Here is a 15,641-nt window from a genome sequence, read left to right as displayed (position 1 = left end):
AATAAGTAAGAGAGACAAGAACAATACTAAGAGAGAAAAGGGGAACAAACTATATATATGGGGAGTAGACTCCACTAGAACAACCACTAATCCCAGCAAATTCCAGCAACACGAGCCTGGAGATTAATACAAACTGCAACACCAACTAATATCAAGTGAGGCAAGGGAAAACAAAAGTAAAAAACAAACAAAAACAAAGCAAATAATAGAACCAACCAAACAAACAAAAAGAATAATCAAAACAGTCTCATAAAAAAAGCATAAAAATTCAATCTAATCAACATTCAAGCAAACAACAACAAAAGGCCAGAGAGAAAAATAATTTTTTTTTTAGGTAGCGTAGAGAGAGGTATGTATGGATTTGGAGCAGGGGGTTGGGAATTAGATATATAAGTAGGGTGAAATTTTAGCAGAGGGTAAACTGAAAAAGTAGGGAAAATCTAAAGCCAGAAAGAGTTAAGATAAGCAGAAGACCAAAAGGGGAAAGGTTAGGAGGAGAGTGATGGCAAAACGTTAGCGTTGAGATAGGGTAAGGGAAAGATGCAAATAGAATGTAGGACACTAATCCCAAAATAAAAGAAAGAGAAAGTCTAATGACATTTAAAAAAAAAAAGTATAATAATAGTAATAATAATGCTGATTGAAAATAAAAATGAAATAATTAAAAAGGTGATAATCGAGTGAGGAAAAAGAAAAAAATTTTGTTTCTTAAGTAAAAGATGCAAAAAATGAAAATAAAAAAATTAGAATAAAAAAATTGAAAAAAAAATTGAAAAAAGAATTAAAAATTAAAAAATAGGAAGACTAAAATGTGCAGCTTCGTTCCTCTGCTCCTCAGTGTTGTAGGCCAGTCCTGCTTTTTGAGCCGGCCGTGTCTTAATTTCTGGTATTTATTTTTGATTACACCAGAGACAATTAGCGTTTCAGCCCCTGGGTGGCAGTGTTTCTGAATTGATTTCCGGGCCTCTCTAGCTTTTTTTTTTTTTTTTTTCCCTCTATGGCACTCACTACCGGTTTGTGGAGGTGTGTGCCTCACAGCTGCCTCTCCGATGGTCACACCCAGCTCTGTTCCCAGGTTCCGAAAAAACAACTTCCCCTGCAGTCTTTCAGGGTTTTTCCACCTGGGTTTTCCTATGCGTTGGGCTTAGTAATCAGAGTCGGAAAGAGCCCAAGTGCACGGACAGTGTGTCTGTGCGCCAGACTAAGAAGCCTGCACTCCTTTGAAAATTCTTAGTCTGATCCTCCTCATCAGATTAAAATTCTTAGTCTGATCCTCCTCGTCAGATTAAGAGGTCACTTCTGTTAGCAGCTCAGAGTACCCCCTTCCACATTCACGGATCACGGCAGCTCCAACTGCCGCCGATTTTTCTAGGCACAGACCTCCCGGTTCCTGCCGGTCCTGCGGTTCGCGCGCTTCCCTCCCACCGTGGGGATTAGAAACCACACCTTATTTCAGGCGAAATCTGACCTTTCCGTGGTGCAGTGAAGAGTTCCTTTGAATCCGAATGTTTGCGCCGATAGGGGACCGGTGTTCTGGTGCTCGCAGCTGTTCAGTGTTTTGGGGATAGGCTCTTTGACTCACGGAAATCTGCCGGGAAGTCTGGATTCTTGTTGTTTGTTGGTCAGAAGCTGTGATAGCAGTTCTCTGTCCCTAGTGGCTGCAGGGCCCTGGTTTGTGTCAGAATCCAAGATTCGAGTCTCAGGCAGCTCTGTTTCTCATGATGGCGTGGTCTCCGCGTCCGCACCAGCCGCCGAGAAGTGTCCGCTTTGTGCGCGGGGCTCCGCCGTCTAGGGCTGCCCGGTTAGGCAGCCCCTTGGAAGACCTGCAGAATCTAACTGACCCTAGCTCATACACACACACACACCACACACGTCTACACTCTCCTCTATGGGTTCCTCACTCACACTCTCTCTCTCCCTACCTTCCTGCCGGTCGCCATCTTTCTCCCTCAATCTATTTTTGCTCTAATCTTTATTATTTCCTTCCTTCTACTTACTCTGGGCTTTTCTTGTTGTTCCCTTCCTAGTTCTATAAGTTGTAGGGTTAAATAGTTTATTATTAATTTTTGTTGTTTCTTTGAGGTAGGCCTGTAGTGCTGTGTACCGTATTTTCCGGTGTATAAGACGACTTTTTAACCCAGGAAAATCTTCTCAAAAGTCAGGGTCGTCTTATACGCTGGTGTCATTTTATAGGGCGGGTATATCCCAAACTCTATATTTTAACTGGAAAAATTGGGGGTCGTCTTATACGCCCAGTCGTCTTATACGCCAGAAAATACGGTACTTCCTTCTCAGGACTGCTTTTGCTCTGTCCCAGAGATTTTTGGTTGTTGTGTATGTGCATTTTCATTTGCTTCTAGGAAGTTTTTTTTATTTCTTCCTTGATGTCATTGATAACCCATTCATTGTTTAATAACATGCTATTTAGCCTCCATGTGTTTGAATGTTTTTGGGTGTTTTTACTATAGTTGATTTCTAATTTCATTCCACTGTGATCTGAGAAGACATTGATATTATTTCAATCTTCTTGAACTTGTAGACACTTGTTTTGTGTCCTAACTTGTGGTCTGTCTTTGAGAATGACCCATGTGCACTTGAGAAGAATGTATATTCTGTCTCTTTGAGGTGAAGTCTCTCTCTCTCTCTCTCTCTCTCTCTCTCTCTCTCTCTCTATATATATATATATATATATATATAAAAGGCTAATATGCTAAGTGTCTTGACTGTCTGACTGGTTGCTATGATGCACACTGACCACCAGGGGGCAGACGCTCAACTCGGGAGCTGCGAGCTGCAGTGACTTGGCAACGGTGGTTCTTGGGTGACTCACCCCGAAACCAGAGAGGAGGGAGCCAGATTCCTCGCGGGGCTGCACATTTCCACCTTCAGCCATGGGTTATGTTGTTGCTGGGGCACTGTCTTTCAGAATCTGGTTTACTGCACACTTGCATTTGTGTTCCACACCCTGTACAAAAACAACTTTGCAGAGTGCCCTCTCACATTCCAGGACCCCTCGGGGGATGTTGGAGAGCTGGTTTCGGTCCGATCCCTGCAGGCCAGGTCAAGGAACCCCACCTGCTGGAGGGACTCCGCTCATTCTACAGACGTCAGGGAGGGACTGCGGGAGGTTGGCTCCAGGGTGGGTCTGGCTCATCTTGCCCAGTCCCACCCCACTGGCCACCTTCTAATTAATTTCCTTTCAATGTGCATGAATTCGTGCACCGGGTCACTAGTGTTTTATAAATGTCAATTAAATTCAGCTGATCCAGTGTGTCACTTAGAGTTACTGTTTCCTTGTTGATTTTTTTTGTCTGGGAGATGTATCCAGTGAAGTCAGAGGGGTATGAACAATATATGACTACTAGAGGCCTGGTGCATGAAAATTCGTGAACTCTTTTTTTTAAAATATATTTTATTGATTTTTTACAGAGAGGAAGAGAGAGGGATAGAGAGTTAGAAACATTGATGAGAGAGAAACATCGATCAGCTGCCTCTTGCACACCCCCCACTGGGGATGTGCCCGCAACCAAGGCACATGCCCCTGACCAGAATCGAACCCGGGACCGTTGAGTCCGCAGGCCGATGCTCTATCCACTGAGCCAAACCGGTTTCGGAAATTCGTGAACTCTTGGGGGGCGGTCACTCAGCCAGGCCTGTGCCCTCTCGCGGTCCAGGACCCCTCGGGAGATGTCCACCTGCCGGCTTAGGCCCTCTCCCCCGGGGATTGGGCCTAAGCTGGCAGTCAGACATCCTTCTGGCAGCAGAAGCAGGAGAGGCTCCCGCCACCGCTGTTGTGGTAACCAGCCATGAGGTGGCTTCTGGCTGAGCGGCACTCCCCCTGTGGAAGCACACTGACCACCAGGGGACAGCTCCTGTGTTGAGCATCTGCCCCCTGGTGGTCAGTGTGTGTCATAGTGACTGGTTGTTTTGTCATTAGGATCAATTTGCATATTACCCTTTTATTATATAGGATGTTTCCTTAAAATCCTCCAGAAGTTCTTTTATGTATTTACTAGGTGTAGCGGTTTATAATGTGGATTTTTAAAAATAGATGGAGTTACACATATGTTGATATATATGCGATTTGATATGTATGCTATTTTGTTGTATTGACAACAAATTTGAAAACTTCATATCTCAAATTTTCTGAAGATGTTAACATTATAGATATTTTTATACTTAAAAATGTCGAATTTTGCGCCAAAAAAAGAGCATCTGTGGGAAGTTTTAATTCATTACTTTATTTTGAAGAAAAGTGCTGCTGAAAGTTATTGTAGACTTTGGGAAGCTTATGGTGAACATGCTCCATCTCAAGATACTTGTGAACTCTGGTTTAAACACTTTAAAAGTGATGATTTCAATGTGAAAGACAAAGAACGTCCAGGTCAATTTGAACCATGCTTTGATTGTAAAACAACCAGAATGGGCCAGAAGACACAGCCAAGTAATTTTGCTTCATGATAATGCACCATCGCACACTTCAAAACCAGTTAAAGACACGTTGAAAGATCTTGCCTGGGAAGTATTAACCCTCCCGCGTATTCACCAGACCTTGTTCCTTCAGATGACCACTTGTTCCGATCACTGGCACACGCCTTTTCTGCAAAGCACTTCAAAACTTACGAAGAAGTGGAAAATTGGGTCTCTGAATGGTTTGCCTCAAAACAAGAAAAGTTCTATTAGGATAGTATCCACAAATTACCTGAAAGATGGGGGAAATGTGTAGCTAGCAATGGACATTACTCTGAATAAAGCACTTTTGATGTTTCTCTTGAAATTACTGTGTTTTTCTTTGATTTCAAAATCTGCATTATTAACCGGTACACCTAGTAGGTGCTCCTTTATTGGGTTCATATGTTACAGAAGATTGGAGAAAAACAAGCTATGCTTAGAGAAATGGAGTTATAATTTATTATTATGATGTTCAGGCCCAGAGAAAAATGTCTTTCAAATTCTGAGCAGCAACATAGAGGAAGCTGTTCCTTTTTATATCTTTCCCAGTCCCTCATTTCCCAAATATGGGCTTTTCTGGTCCCCTTTGCAAGTTCTTTTTTTTTTTTTTTAATATATTTTGTTGATTTTTTTTTTTTACAGAGAGGAAGGGAGAGGGATCGTTAGAAACATCGATGAGAGAGAGAGAGAAACATCCATCAGGTGCCTCCTGCACACCCCCTACTGGGGATTTGCCTGCAACCAAGGTACCTGCCCTTGACTGGAATCGAACCTGGGACCCTTCATTTCTCAGGCAGATGATCTATCCATTAAGCCAAACTGGTCAGGGTCCCTTTGCAAGTTCTTAAAGAGCCCTGTGTGCTGGGGCTTTGATACCTCAACTAAAGGCCTGACCTGCCCCAGCACTGATAACTTCATCTGGGGATGGTTTATAACCTCTCTAAAATGGTAGTAAACAGGTCTTGCAGGACCAGACAATTAAAAGGGCAGTGACTAGATTCAGATTGCTAGCCCCCCAAAATGTCTCTTTTTCCCCATCACATATATGTGTGCCAGGGTTATGTCTTCTTGCTGGGTAAATCCCTTTAGTATTATGTAGTGACCTTAGTGTTCACTTGTGATGGCCTTCATTTTGAAGTCTATTTTGTCAGATATGAGTATTGCTACCCCAGCTTTTTTTTTTTTTATTCCCATTTGACTGGAAATATTTTTTCCATCCTTTAACTCTCATCCTGTGAGCCTTCTGTTTTGAGGTAGGTCTCTTGTAGATAGCATATAATTGGATCATGTTTTCTTTATCCATTCAGCTACCCTATATCTTTTGATTGGAGCATTTATTCAATTTACATTTAAGGTTATTATTGAAAGGTACTTATTTATTGCCATTTAATTCTGTATGCCTATGATTCTCTTTCTCTCTCTATTCTTCTCATTACAGCAGTCCCTTTAGCATTTCTTGTAATGCTGGCTTGGTGGTGATGTACTCCTTTAGCCTTTTTTGTCATGGAAGCTCTTTTTTTCAACATCTATTTTGAAAGATAACCTTGGTGGATATAGTAATCTTGGTTTCAGATCCTTGCTGTTCATTACCTTGAGTACTTCATGCCATTCCCTTCTGGCCTATGGAGTTTCTGTTGAGAAACCAGCTGAGAGCCTTATGGGAGCTCCTTTATAGATAACAAATTGCTTTTCTCTTGCTACCTTTAAGACTCTCTTTGTCTTTAACTTTTGTTGTTTTAATTATGATGTGTCTGGGTATGGGCATGTTTGGGTTCTTCTTGCTTGGGACTCTGTGACTCCTGAACTTGCGTGACTTTTTCCTTAACCAGGTAAGGGAAGTTTTCTGCCATTACTTCTACAAACATGTTCTCTATCACTTGCTAGTTTTTTCTCCTTCTGGTATTCCACTTAGGTGAATATTGTTCTGTTTCATGTTCTCTTACAGTTCCCTTAAGCTGTCCTATTTTTTAATTGTTTTTGGTTTTGGTTTTTTGAGGAATTTTTCCCCACTCTGTCTTCTAATTCACTGATCTGATCCTCAGCTTCTCCCAATCTGCTGTGTATTCTTTCCACTGTGTTCTTTATTAGTGCTATGTCATTCTTTATTTCTGACTGTTCTTTTTGCATAGTTACTATGTCTTTTCTCATGCTGTTGAGCATATTTGCCACCGTTATTCTGAACTCTATATCAGATAAATTTCTTATCTCCATTTCACTTATCTCTTCTTAGAATTCTCTTGTTCTTTCATTTGGGGCTTGTTTTTTATCTTCCCATTTTGGCTGCCTTTTGTGTTTGTGTCTATGTAGTATGTAGAACTGCTAGGACAGTGGTTCTCAACCTTTCTAATGCCGCGACCCTTTAATACAGCTCCTCATGTTGTGGTGACCCCCAACCATAAAATCATTTTCGTTGCTACTTCATAACTGTAATTTTGCTACTGTTATGAACCGTGATGTAAATATCTGTGTTTTCCGATGGTCTTAGGCGACCCTGCTAGCGGTTCACAACCTGACCCACAGGTTGCGGCATTAGGAAGGTTGAGAACCACTGTCCTAGGACTTCTAATATCTAGTGCAGGACATTGTCAGACCCTGTATTTGACTGGCCCTGAGTCCCCTGTTTGGAGCGATCAGCAATCCACAGCCTGTGGCTCCTCTGCTGGGGCTGGGTGCCTTTGGAAAGGACTAGGATGTGCACCAGGGTCTGCTTTCCTATCCCTGGGCCCAGAAGGAGGTCAGGCGAAGACTCAAAGCCTCAGGAGATCCACCTCCATCTTGCACTCTGAGTGTTCTCAGCCTTGATTGTGCTCAGGCTATCAACCGCAGAGTGGGGAAGAGGTCTTCCAACAGCATGGGACAACTGCCTTTCCCCCAGTCAAAACCACCTGGACTGCAGAGATCCTCGGGGGAAAGATCGCCACTGCTTGAGGGAATGACTCAGCACAGGAAACGGAGGTGGCTGCCCTCAGTGCTACAAACCCAGAGCCCCCAACCGTGGACTCTCCTCACATGGCTGCAGTCCACTCTGCCCTCCCTCTGCTGGAACCCCGGGCGAGTGGCTGCATATGAGATTTTGTGCATTGGCCCTTTAAGAGGCATTTCCAGCCCTCTCTCCCTGAAAAGCAGCCCTGTTGGTTTCACAGCCAGATGTTACGGGGTAGCCTTCTGAGTTCTGGTGCTCTCTGCTGGGGCACCCAGCCTGGGGAGTAGACCCCAGAGTTCTCAGGGGGAATCCCCCCATAGCTGAGATATCCCTCTGGAACTTCAGTTGCTGTCTATGGGAGCCCAGCCACCCCTTTCTTGTTTCCACACTTCCTACCAGTCTCTGTGAGGTCTCCACTTTCTGTCCTTGGTTATCAGGGTTCTCTCCAGCTAGAACTCCGTTGATTTGTCAGGGTTGTTTTTCTGCATTTCAGTTGTATTTCCAGTTTGGTCCTGGGAGAGTGTCAGTGTAGCTTCCACTTACTCCACTGCCATTTTTAATCCTCTTTTTTTATTTTTAGATTCCACATATAAGTGAAACTCTACGGTATTTGTTGTTCTCTGTCTGATTCATGTAGACAGATACCAAAGAAATGGTTACTAGAGAGGAAAGGGTGAGGAGATGGATGAAAAGGTGAGGGGTAACATAGTCAATCATACTGTTTAAGTTTGCTTGGTGACAGATGCCTACTAGAAATAGTGGGATGATTACATTGTAAGATAAAAAAATATCAAATCACTGTATGGTACACCTGAAAATATAACCAATAATATAACATTGTATACCAACTATCTATAATAATAAAAGCGTGATACACTAATTAGACCAGACGTCCTCCTGGATGTCCTTCCTTCAGGACAAAGCTGCAGCGGACATCCTGGAGGAAGCTGGTGCTGCGAGGGAAGCATGGGCCCAGGTGCCTGCCAGCGGCCGGAAAGAAACCCGTTTCCCTGGTGTCACAGGGAAGCCGGCAGCTGGGGGAAGGCCTAATGTTGCTCAGGTTTTGTGCACCAGGCCTCTAGTCTATAATAATAAAAGCGTGATATGCTAATTAGACCGGATGACCTTCCGGACAAAGCCGTCGCAGTGGGGGCCGAGGTAGAGGCAGCTGCTGCAGCGGCCGGAGCTGAGCCCCTTGTACGAATTTTGTGCATCGGGCCTCTAGTACTTAAATAAAAAAATTAAAAAAATAAATACAGGTTTGTCTAACTTCAAAGTCATGTTTTTGTACTTCATCATGTTGCTTTGAGAATGTGTGTGTGTGTGTATGTGTGTGAGCATTCAGGGAACTTCTTGGGGCTAGAAGGAAAGAAAGCAGTGACTCAAGGGTGCTAGGGCGAGGGACTTGGGGACCAGGGGCAGGAAATGACTCTCTTCGTAGTCATCTAGCTGAGGTAAGTCCTGCAGGTAAAGTATAACTTGTCTCCTCCAAGCCCTACAGCAGCGCCCTTTCCAGCTCTATGGCTGGAGGAGCTAATTTTCAGCGGACGAGGAAGGTTGAGTCTAGGTTGCATTACTGGGGAAGAGATGTTTCTGGTGGATTAAACTGGAATTTAGAAAGTATTTTCCCATGAAGCATCGCTGAGTGCTTATTAAATAACTAGAGGCCCGGTAAATGAAATTTGTGCATGGGGGGTGTGTGTCCCTCAGCCCAGCCTGCACCCTCTCCAATCTGGGACCCCTCGAGGGATGTCCGGTAGGATCGGGCCTAAACGGGCAGTCAGACATCCCTCTCACAATCCAGGACTGCTGGCTCCCAACTTCTTGCCTGCCTGATTGCCTCTAACTGCTTCTGCCTGCCAGCCTGATCACCTCCTAACCACTCCCCTGCCAGCCTGATTGATGCCTAACTGCTCCCCTGCAAGCCTGGTCACCCCTAACTGCTCTCCCCCTGCAGGCCTGCATTCCCCCCCCCCCCAACTGCCCTTCCCTGCAGGCCCGGTCACCCCTAACTTCCCTGCTCTGCCGGCCTGGTTGCCCCTAACTGCCCTCCCCTGCAGGCTTGGTTGCCCCCAAATGCCCTCCCCTGCTTGCCTGATTGCCCCCAACTATCCTCCCCTGCAGGCCTGATCCCTCCCAACTGCCCTCCCCTGCTGGCCATCTTGTGGTGGCCATCTTGTGTGTTGGAGTGATGGTTAATCTGCATATTACTCTTTTATTAGATAGGATAGAGGCCTGGTGCACGGGTGGGCGCTGGCTGGTTTGCCCTGAAGGGTGTCCCGGATCAGGGTGGGGGTTCCCTTGGGACATGGGGCGTCCTGAGCGAGGGGCCTGTGGTGGTTTGCAGGCCGGCCACACCCCCTGGTGACCCAAGCAGAGGCCCTGATATCTGGGATTTATTTATCTTTTATAATTGAAACTTTGTAGCCTTGAGCGCAGCCAAGCCTCCTGCTTGCTCTGTGGCTGCAGCCATCTTTGTTGGGATTTATTTATCTTCTATAATTGAAACTTTGTAGTCTTGAGTGGAGGCCTGGGCCGTCCAGGGTGTGCGGAAAGCTTGGCTTCCTCCATTGTCGTGGAAACCCAAGCCTCCTGCTCATTCCGTGGCCACAGCCATCTTGGTTGGGTTAATTTGCATACTCACTCATGATTGGCTGGTGGGCGTGGCTTGTGTAGCGGAGTGATGGTTAATTTGCATATTACTCTTTTATTAGATAGGATTTGTCGTGAGTATTCTGTATAGTTTATTAAGAGTTGAAGACATATATGGGTTGCCCTTAGAACCTAACTATTTATAACTAGCGTTCCCGTTGCAGGAAAAATCCTGCAATAGGATTTCCTGCTGCACTCTACCCCGCCTCCGCTCCTCCTTTGTCGCCCGTCCCGCCCGCCTGCTTTTCCCTTTGCCCCCCGGCCCCGCCTCCACTCCTCCCTTGTTGCCCACCCTGCCTTCTCGGCCAGCCCGCCTGCTTTTCCCTTCGCCCCCGGCCCTGCCTTCGCTTCTCCCTTCTCCTCCCCCCGGCTTGCTTGCTTCTCCGAAGCTTTACTCCCTTCTGCAGCTCTTGGGTTCTTTGACGCTGTCTTGATATGCAAATTAGCCGCCATCTTTTTTGGGGTAATTTGCATACTCGTCCTGATTGGCTGGTGGGCGTGGCTTGGGCATAGCAAAGGTGTGGTCAATTTGCATATTTGTCTATTATTAGATTAGATAGTATTTCTATAGGAAAATAACATTCTAAGTTTTCAAAAAATAAATTGAAAAAGAACTTTAGAATGCACATTTCTATAAGGTTGGTGATGGCCAGATATCTGGTTTTTGCTCTGAATGTTTCTTTAGAAGTATTAGGATGTTGTGGCTGCAACTTCTAGAAATGTCTCTGGCTCCTTATCTTGTATTAGATTGTGCTTAGATTATATGTCACAACTGGGTCACTTCAGGTCAATGGATGGTGGTATGGAGGAGCGAATTTTTTATTCAGAAATTTTGATTAGGTCGGGAGTGTGTACCCTAGTTTCTCCCTGGCTAATTCAGCATAGCTCATTTCATTGTAGGGAATTTTGCATTACCACAATGGACTTGAAGCCTGATTGGTAGGCACTAACCTGTCATTCTACTTACAAAATCTGATTTAATAGTTTGCTGTACATCTCTCTACCAAATTATTTATCTTTATTTCTCTTCAGTTAATATTCTTTAAGCTTTTTCTAATTTCCATACTTCTCACTTGGGGTTGTTAGTAGAAATGGGAGGTTGAAGAAAGAAAAAAGGTATAGTTTTAGAAACATTTTGTGTGGTATAAGTTTCTTTACTCATAATTTTGACTGGAATAAAAAAGAACATAAGGCAGTTTTCCCAATATACCTGTTTTCTGTAGGATTTGCTTAAGGAAACATGCTACATATAAATATGTATACATCTAGGAGAAGATGGTTACAGTAAAGTTGAATATTACTTAGATTAGATTTTTAGCTTTTCAAATGGAAAGTCATATCCATCAAAATTGCTCTTAAAATTTCTTAAATATGCTAATAAAGTAGAATGTATAGTTCTGTGTGTTTTATATAGTGCTCCTTGAGACCAGCTGAGCTAGACCAAAGGAAGAAACGAAAGGAAAGTCTGTGTATAAATGACTGATATTCAAATCATTCTGTCTGTTAAAAAATAAAGATGATGGCCCTCACTGGTTTGCTCAGTGGATAGAGCGTCGGCCTTCGGACTGAAGGGTCCCGGGTTCGATTCCAGTCAAGGGCATGTACTCTGGTTGCGGGCACATCCCCAGTGGGGGGCGTGCAGGAGGCAGCTGATCAATGTTTCTCTCTCATCGATGTTTCTAACTCTATCCCTCTCCCTTCCTCTCTGTAAAAAAATCAATAAAATATATATAAAAAATAAAAAAATAAAAAAAATAAAGATGATGATGTAGGTGATACAAACAAGGTTAATGCTTCATGAAGCGGACAATTTATTTGGAGAACTGCAAAATGAGATGGAAGACAAGAAGCTATTATAGAAGAAAGAATCAAGAACAAAGAAGAGAAAAATAAAATATATCCGATTGGCAGGGGCCCCATAGTCAACTTTGTTTTGGGCTAGAAGGAATAAGAAAGTAAGTAAAGTGCAGAGTGGGTTTGGTGTCTGGGGATTGGCTGGCTGAGGGAATATACTGCATTCTGGTCAAGCAGAGCACTTACAGGGACACGAAAATTATCACCTAAGTTCTGATTAGCTTACTTGACACCTGGGATAGGAACACTTACATCTTGAGTCTAGAAATTTATTTCAACAGTAGTGACCCAGTTGTGCACATTGAAAGGAAATTAATTAGAAGGTAAGGTGGCCAGCGGGGCGGGACTGGGCGAGATGTGTCAGAAACCTCCTGCAGTCCTTCCCCCGCCGGCCGCACCTGGGGTGGTGCCGTGGTTTGAAGGGCAACTGCGGAGTGAGCAGGGTCCCTTCAGCAGGTGGAGTTCCTTGGCCTGGCCTGTGGGGATCAGGCTGAAATCGGCTCTCTGAAATCCCTCGAGAGGGATTCCAGGGTGCGAGAGGGCACTCTGCAAAGTTGCTGTCGTACCGGGCAGTAAACCCACAGTGCCCCAGCAACAACATAACCCATAGCCAAAGGTGGAATCGCGTGGCCCCGTGAGGAATCTGGCTCCCTCCTCTCTGGTTTCAGGGTGCGTCACCCGCGAACTGCTGCCAAGTCACTGCAGCTTGCATCTCCTGTGTTGAGCGTCTGCCCCCTGGTGGTCAGTGTGCATCATAGCTACCCATCGAATGGACACTTAGCATATGAGCCTTTTATATATGTAGACGAGTGGCATGGTGCACAGATTCGTGCACATTGAAAGGAAATTAATTAGAAGAAATATTTTAATATCGCTATTCACCCTTATATAATGGAACTATCAACCAAATTCACAATCAACAATGACAGATTGAAACACACATGTGATTGGCGCCAATGAGAGCTTTATATGTATTGTGCATGTGTGAGTCAACTTAGCCTTTTATATAAATAGAACTAGAGCAGTAGTGCACGAATTTGTGCATGGGTGGGGTCCCTAGGCCTGGCCAGTGATAAGGACTGATGAGGTCCAGGCCAATCAGGGCCTGCCAGCTGGGGGAAGGGACAGGATGCATGAGGTTGGCCGTTGGCCCCAAGGAGGAAGCTGGTCCTTGGCCCCCGGGTAAGGGGCTGCATCTGCCACCACCTATCCCGGGTTTTCTGTCCCAGCCTGGGGCCAAAGGCCCCGGCAGGGTTGGGAGAGGAGGCGACAGTAGGCAAGCTGGGGGCGGAAGGAACTGATGTTGACGCCGCTGGTCAGACAGCTGCAAGAGGTTGGATGTGGAAGCACACTGACGACTGGGGGCAGCTCCTGCATTGCGGTTTGCCCCCTGGTGATCAGTGTGTGTCATAGTGACTGGCCGACCGGTCGTTCCGGTTCCGGTCTCTGCTTAGCCATATATATATATATATATAAACTTGCTTAATTAGACCTGCTTTCTGATTTAGGTAAACTTTTTCCAGCCCAGTGAAGCACCCCAACTTCCCTTTCAGGTAATTGTGAGCAACACAGCAATAAATATCAACACGGAGCACATTATTATTATAGGTCACGCAGGGAGAACAAAGGGTAAAATATTTAAGTGCAGCAGTGTTTCACTATTTTGTGCGTAGTGAGAAAACCTGAAGTCATTTTCAACATCCACCATTTCTTCTTTTCAGTGGGGTCAAGTTTCTAAACTTTCTAAATCTCCATTTTCCGGCTAATGAAAAGAAAATAGGATTTCACTGAGTCTCCTATCTACATACTGCAGGATTTCTGTGAGGATCAAATGAGACGAGGCACAGGAAAACACTTCACAGACATTTGGTTAAAGTGTGAAATGTTTGCACCTGGCTATAAAGTCATGTTCCTGGGCTGAAGAAATGGCGAGTAGGGTAGTTGCTAGGGAGAGGAAGCCGGACGTTGTTACGTGATGTCATTACTCGGTGCCCACAGTGACTGTTTCTGGGCTGTGTACCACATTTTGCATCATGGGGTCCTGGCATTGGCTGCAGTTTGGTGGACTGTTGCTCTGGGATGGTGGTGGGGCCTGTGTCCCACTTGGGGGAAGCTGAGTTTTGCTTTTTGGGAGCCAGGTTCCCGGTGCCAGTGTGTCACGGCAGCTCCTGTGTTGAGCGCCTGCCCCCTGATGGTCAGTGCGCATCATAGTGACTGGTCGGACACTTAGCATATTAGCCTTTTATAAATAGACGAGAGGTCTGGTGCACAGAATTTGTGCACTTGGGGCATTTCTCAGCTCAGCCTGTGCCCTCTCGCAGTCTGAGAGCCCTCGGGGGATGTCCGACTGACAGCTTAGGCACGGGGAGTGGACCTAAGCTGTCAGTCTGATATCCTTAGCACTGCCACAGGTGCAGGAAAGGCTCTCACCACAGCTGCTGCGCTTGCCACCCGTGATACTGGCTCTGGCTGAGCGGTGCTCCCCCTGTCGGAGTGCACTGACCACCAGAGGGCAGCTCCTTCATTGAGCGTCTGCCCCCTGGTGGTCAGTGCGTGTCATAGCGACCTGTTTTTCTGCCATTCGGTCGGTTTGCATATTAGCCTTTTATTACATAGGATGAGAGGCCCAATGCAAGAAATTCGTGCAAGAGTAGACCTTCCTTCCCCCAGCTGCCTGCACCAGCTTCCCTCTGACACCTGGGACTCAGACTTCCCTCCACCTGCCGGCAGGCACCCGGGACCCGGGTTTCGCTCCGGCTTCCAGCAGGCACCCGGAAACGGGGCTTCCCTCTGACCACCGACAGGCACCCGGGACCTGTGCTTCCCTCTTAGCCCAGGCTTTGTCTAGAAGGACGTCCGGAAGGATGTCCAGTCTAGGTAGCATGTTACGCTTTTATTATTATAGTTGTTCGTAATAAAACTTTCAGATCTATAAGAGTAAATGGGGAATAATGGGGAATTAAGTGTTCTGCCAGCTTACAGGGCTTTGTTGCATTCTGTTTTTTTTATTTGAAGCTTATATAGCCTTAATATATCTTTAAAAGCTTGTTGTAAGGATTAAATCAGATAATTTTTGCTTGGCACACTGTAGGTGTTCAACAAACATATGCTGGATTTGAATCAAAATGTCACAGGTAGTATCATGGCTTACTGATCAATTAGATTCTTCCTGTGTTTTCACAAATTTTGCAAAATTAGACTTGCCAGTGCTAAAATAAGAGATAGTAATTATTTTTTCTTGGTGTCCTTAGGATGAATTCAGTGATGTCATCGATATTAAGGATCCTGATTTTACTTCTGCAGCTGAACGCAGGCAGAAACGCCTGGCTGCTGAGCTGGCCAAATTTGATCCTGATCATTATCTGTGAGTATTGAGTTTTTTGAGGATTAAATAATTTACTTGACATTTGTTTATAAATTTTGAGTGTCTTTTTAACTATGTTAGGTATGTGCTTTTTGGATTCTGGAAATTAGCAAAGGCTTAAAGCCTTAATTGACAATCTGAATTAACTTACCACTGTAAAAACCTTTGTGATGTTTGTAGAATGTTGCTTCTTAGAAGTTCATTCTAGCAGAGAACATACTTCTTTGAGGTTTTTCTATCCCGGCTTAAAAATAGAACACTGAATCCAAACATATTTGCACTTTTTAAAGTATGCTTTTTGTTATGATTAATGGTCTTTATGAATTTAAATCTACATTTTCTGCATTTCTTGGCTGATCTAGGATTTTCCTAACACTTTCATCCACTAGCACCAGT

General features: G+C 44.8%; 1 protein-coding gene across 2 annotated transcripts in view; it reads left to right on the top strand.

The window, feature by feature from the left end:
• SHQ1 (SHQ1, H/ACA ribonucleoprotein assembly factor) overlaps nt 1–15,641 on the top strand; it is a 318,538-nt gene that overhangs the window by 25,465 nt on the left and 277,432 nt on the right. For both annotated transcript variants that reach the window (XM_079795697.1, XM_079795698.1), the window contains exon 5: nt 15,133–15,245. In XM_079795697.1, the coding sequence (XP_079651823.1) occupies nt 15,133–15,245 (113 nt within the window). The remainder of the gene's footprint in view (nt 1–15,132; nt 15,246–15,641) is intronic.

Source organism: Cnephaeus nilssonii (genome assembly GCF_951640355.1).
Source record: "Cnephaeus nilssonii genome assembly, chromosome: 17".
Lineage (NCBI taxonomy): Eukaryota > Metazoa > Chordata > Mammalia > Chiroptera > Vespertilionidae > Cnephaeus > Cnephaeus nilssonii.
Note: the sequence above shows the minus strand (reverse complement) of the source record. Positions and strands in the feature narration are given on the sequence as shown.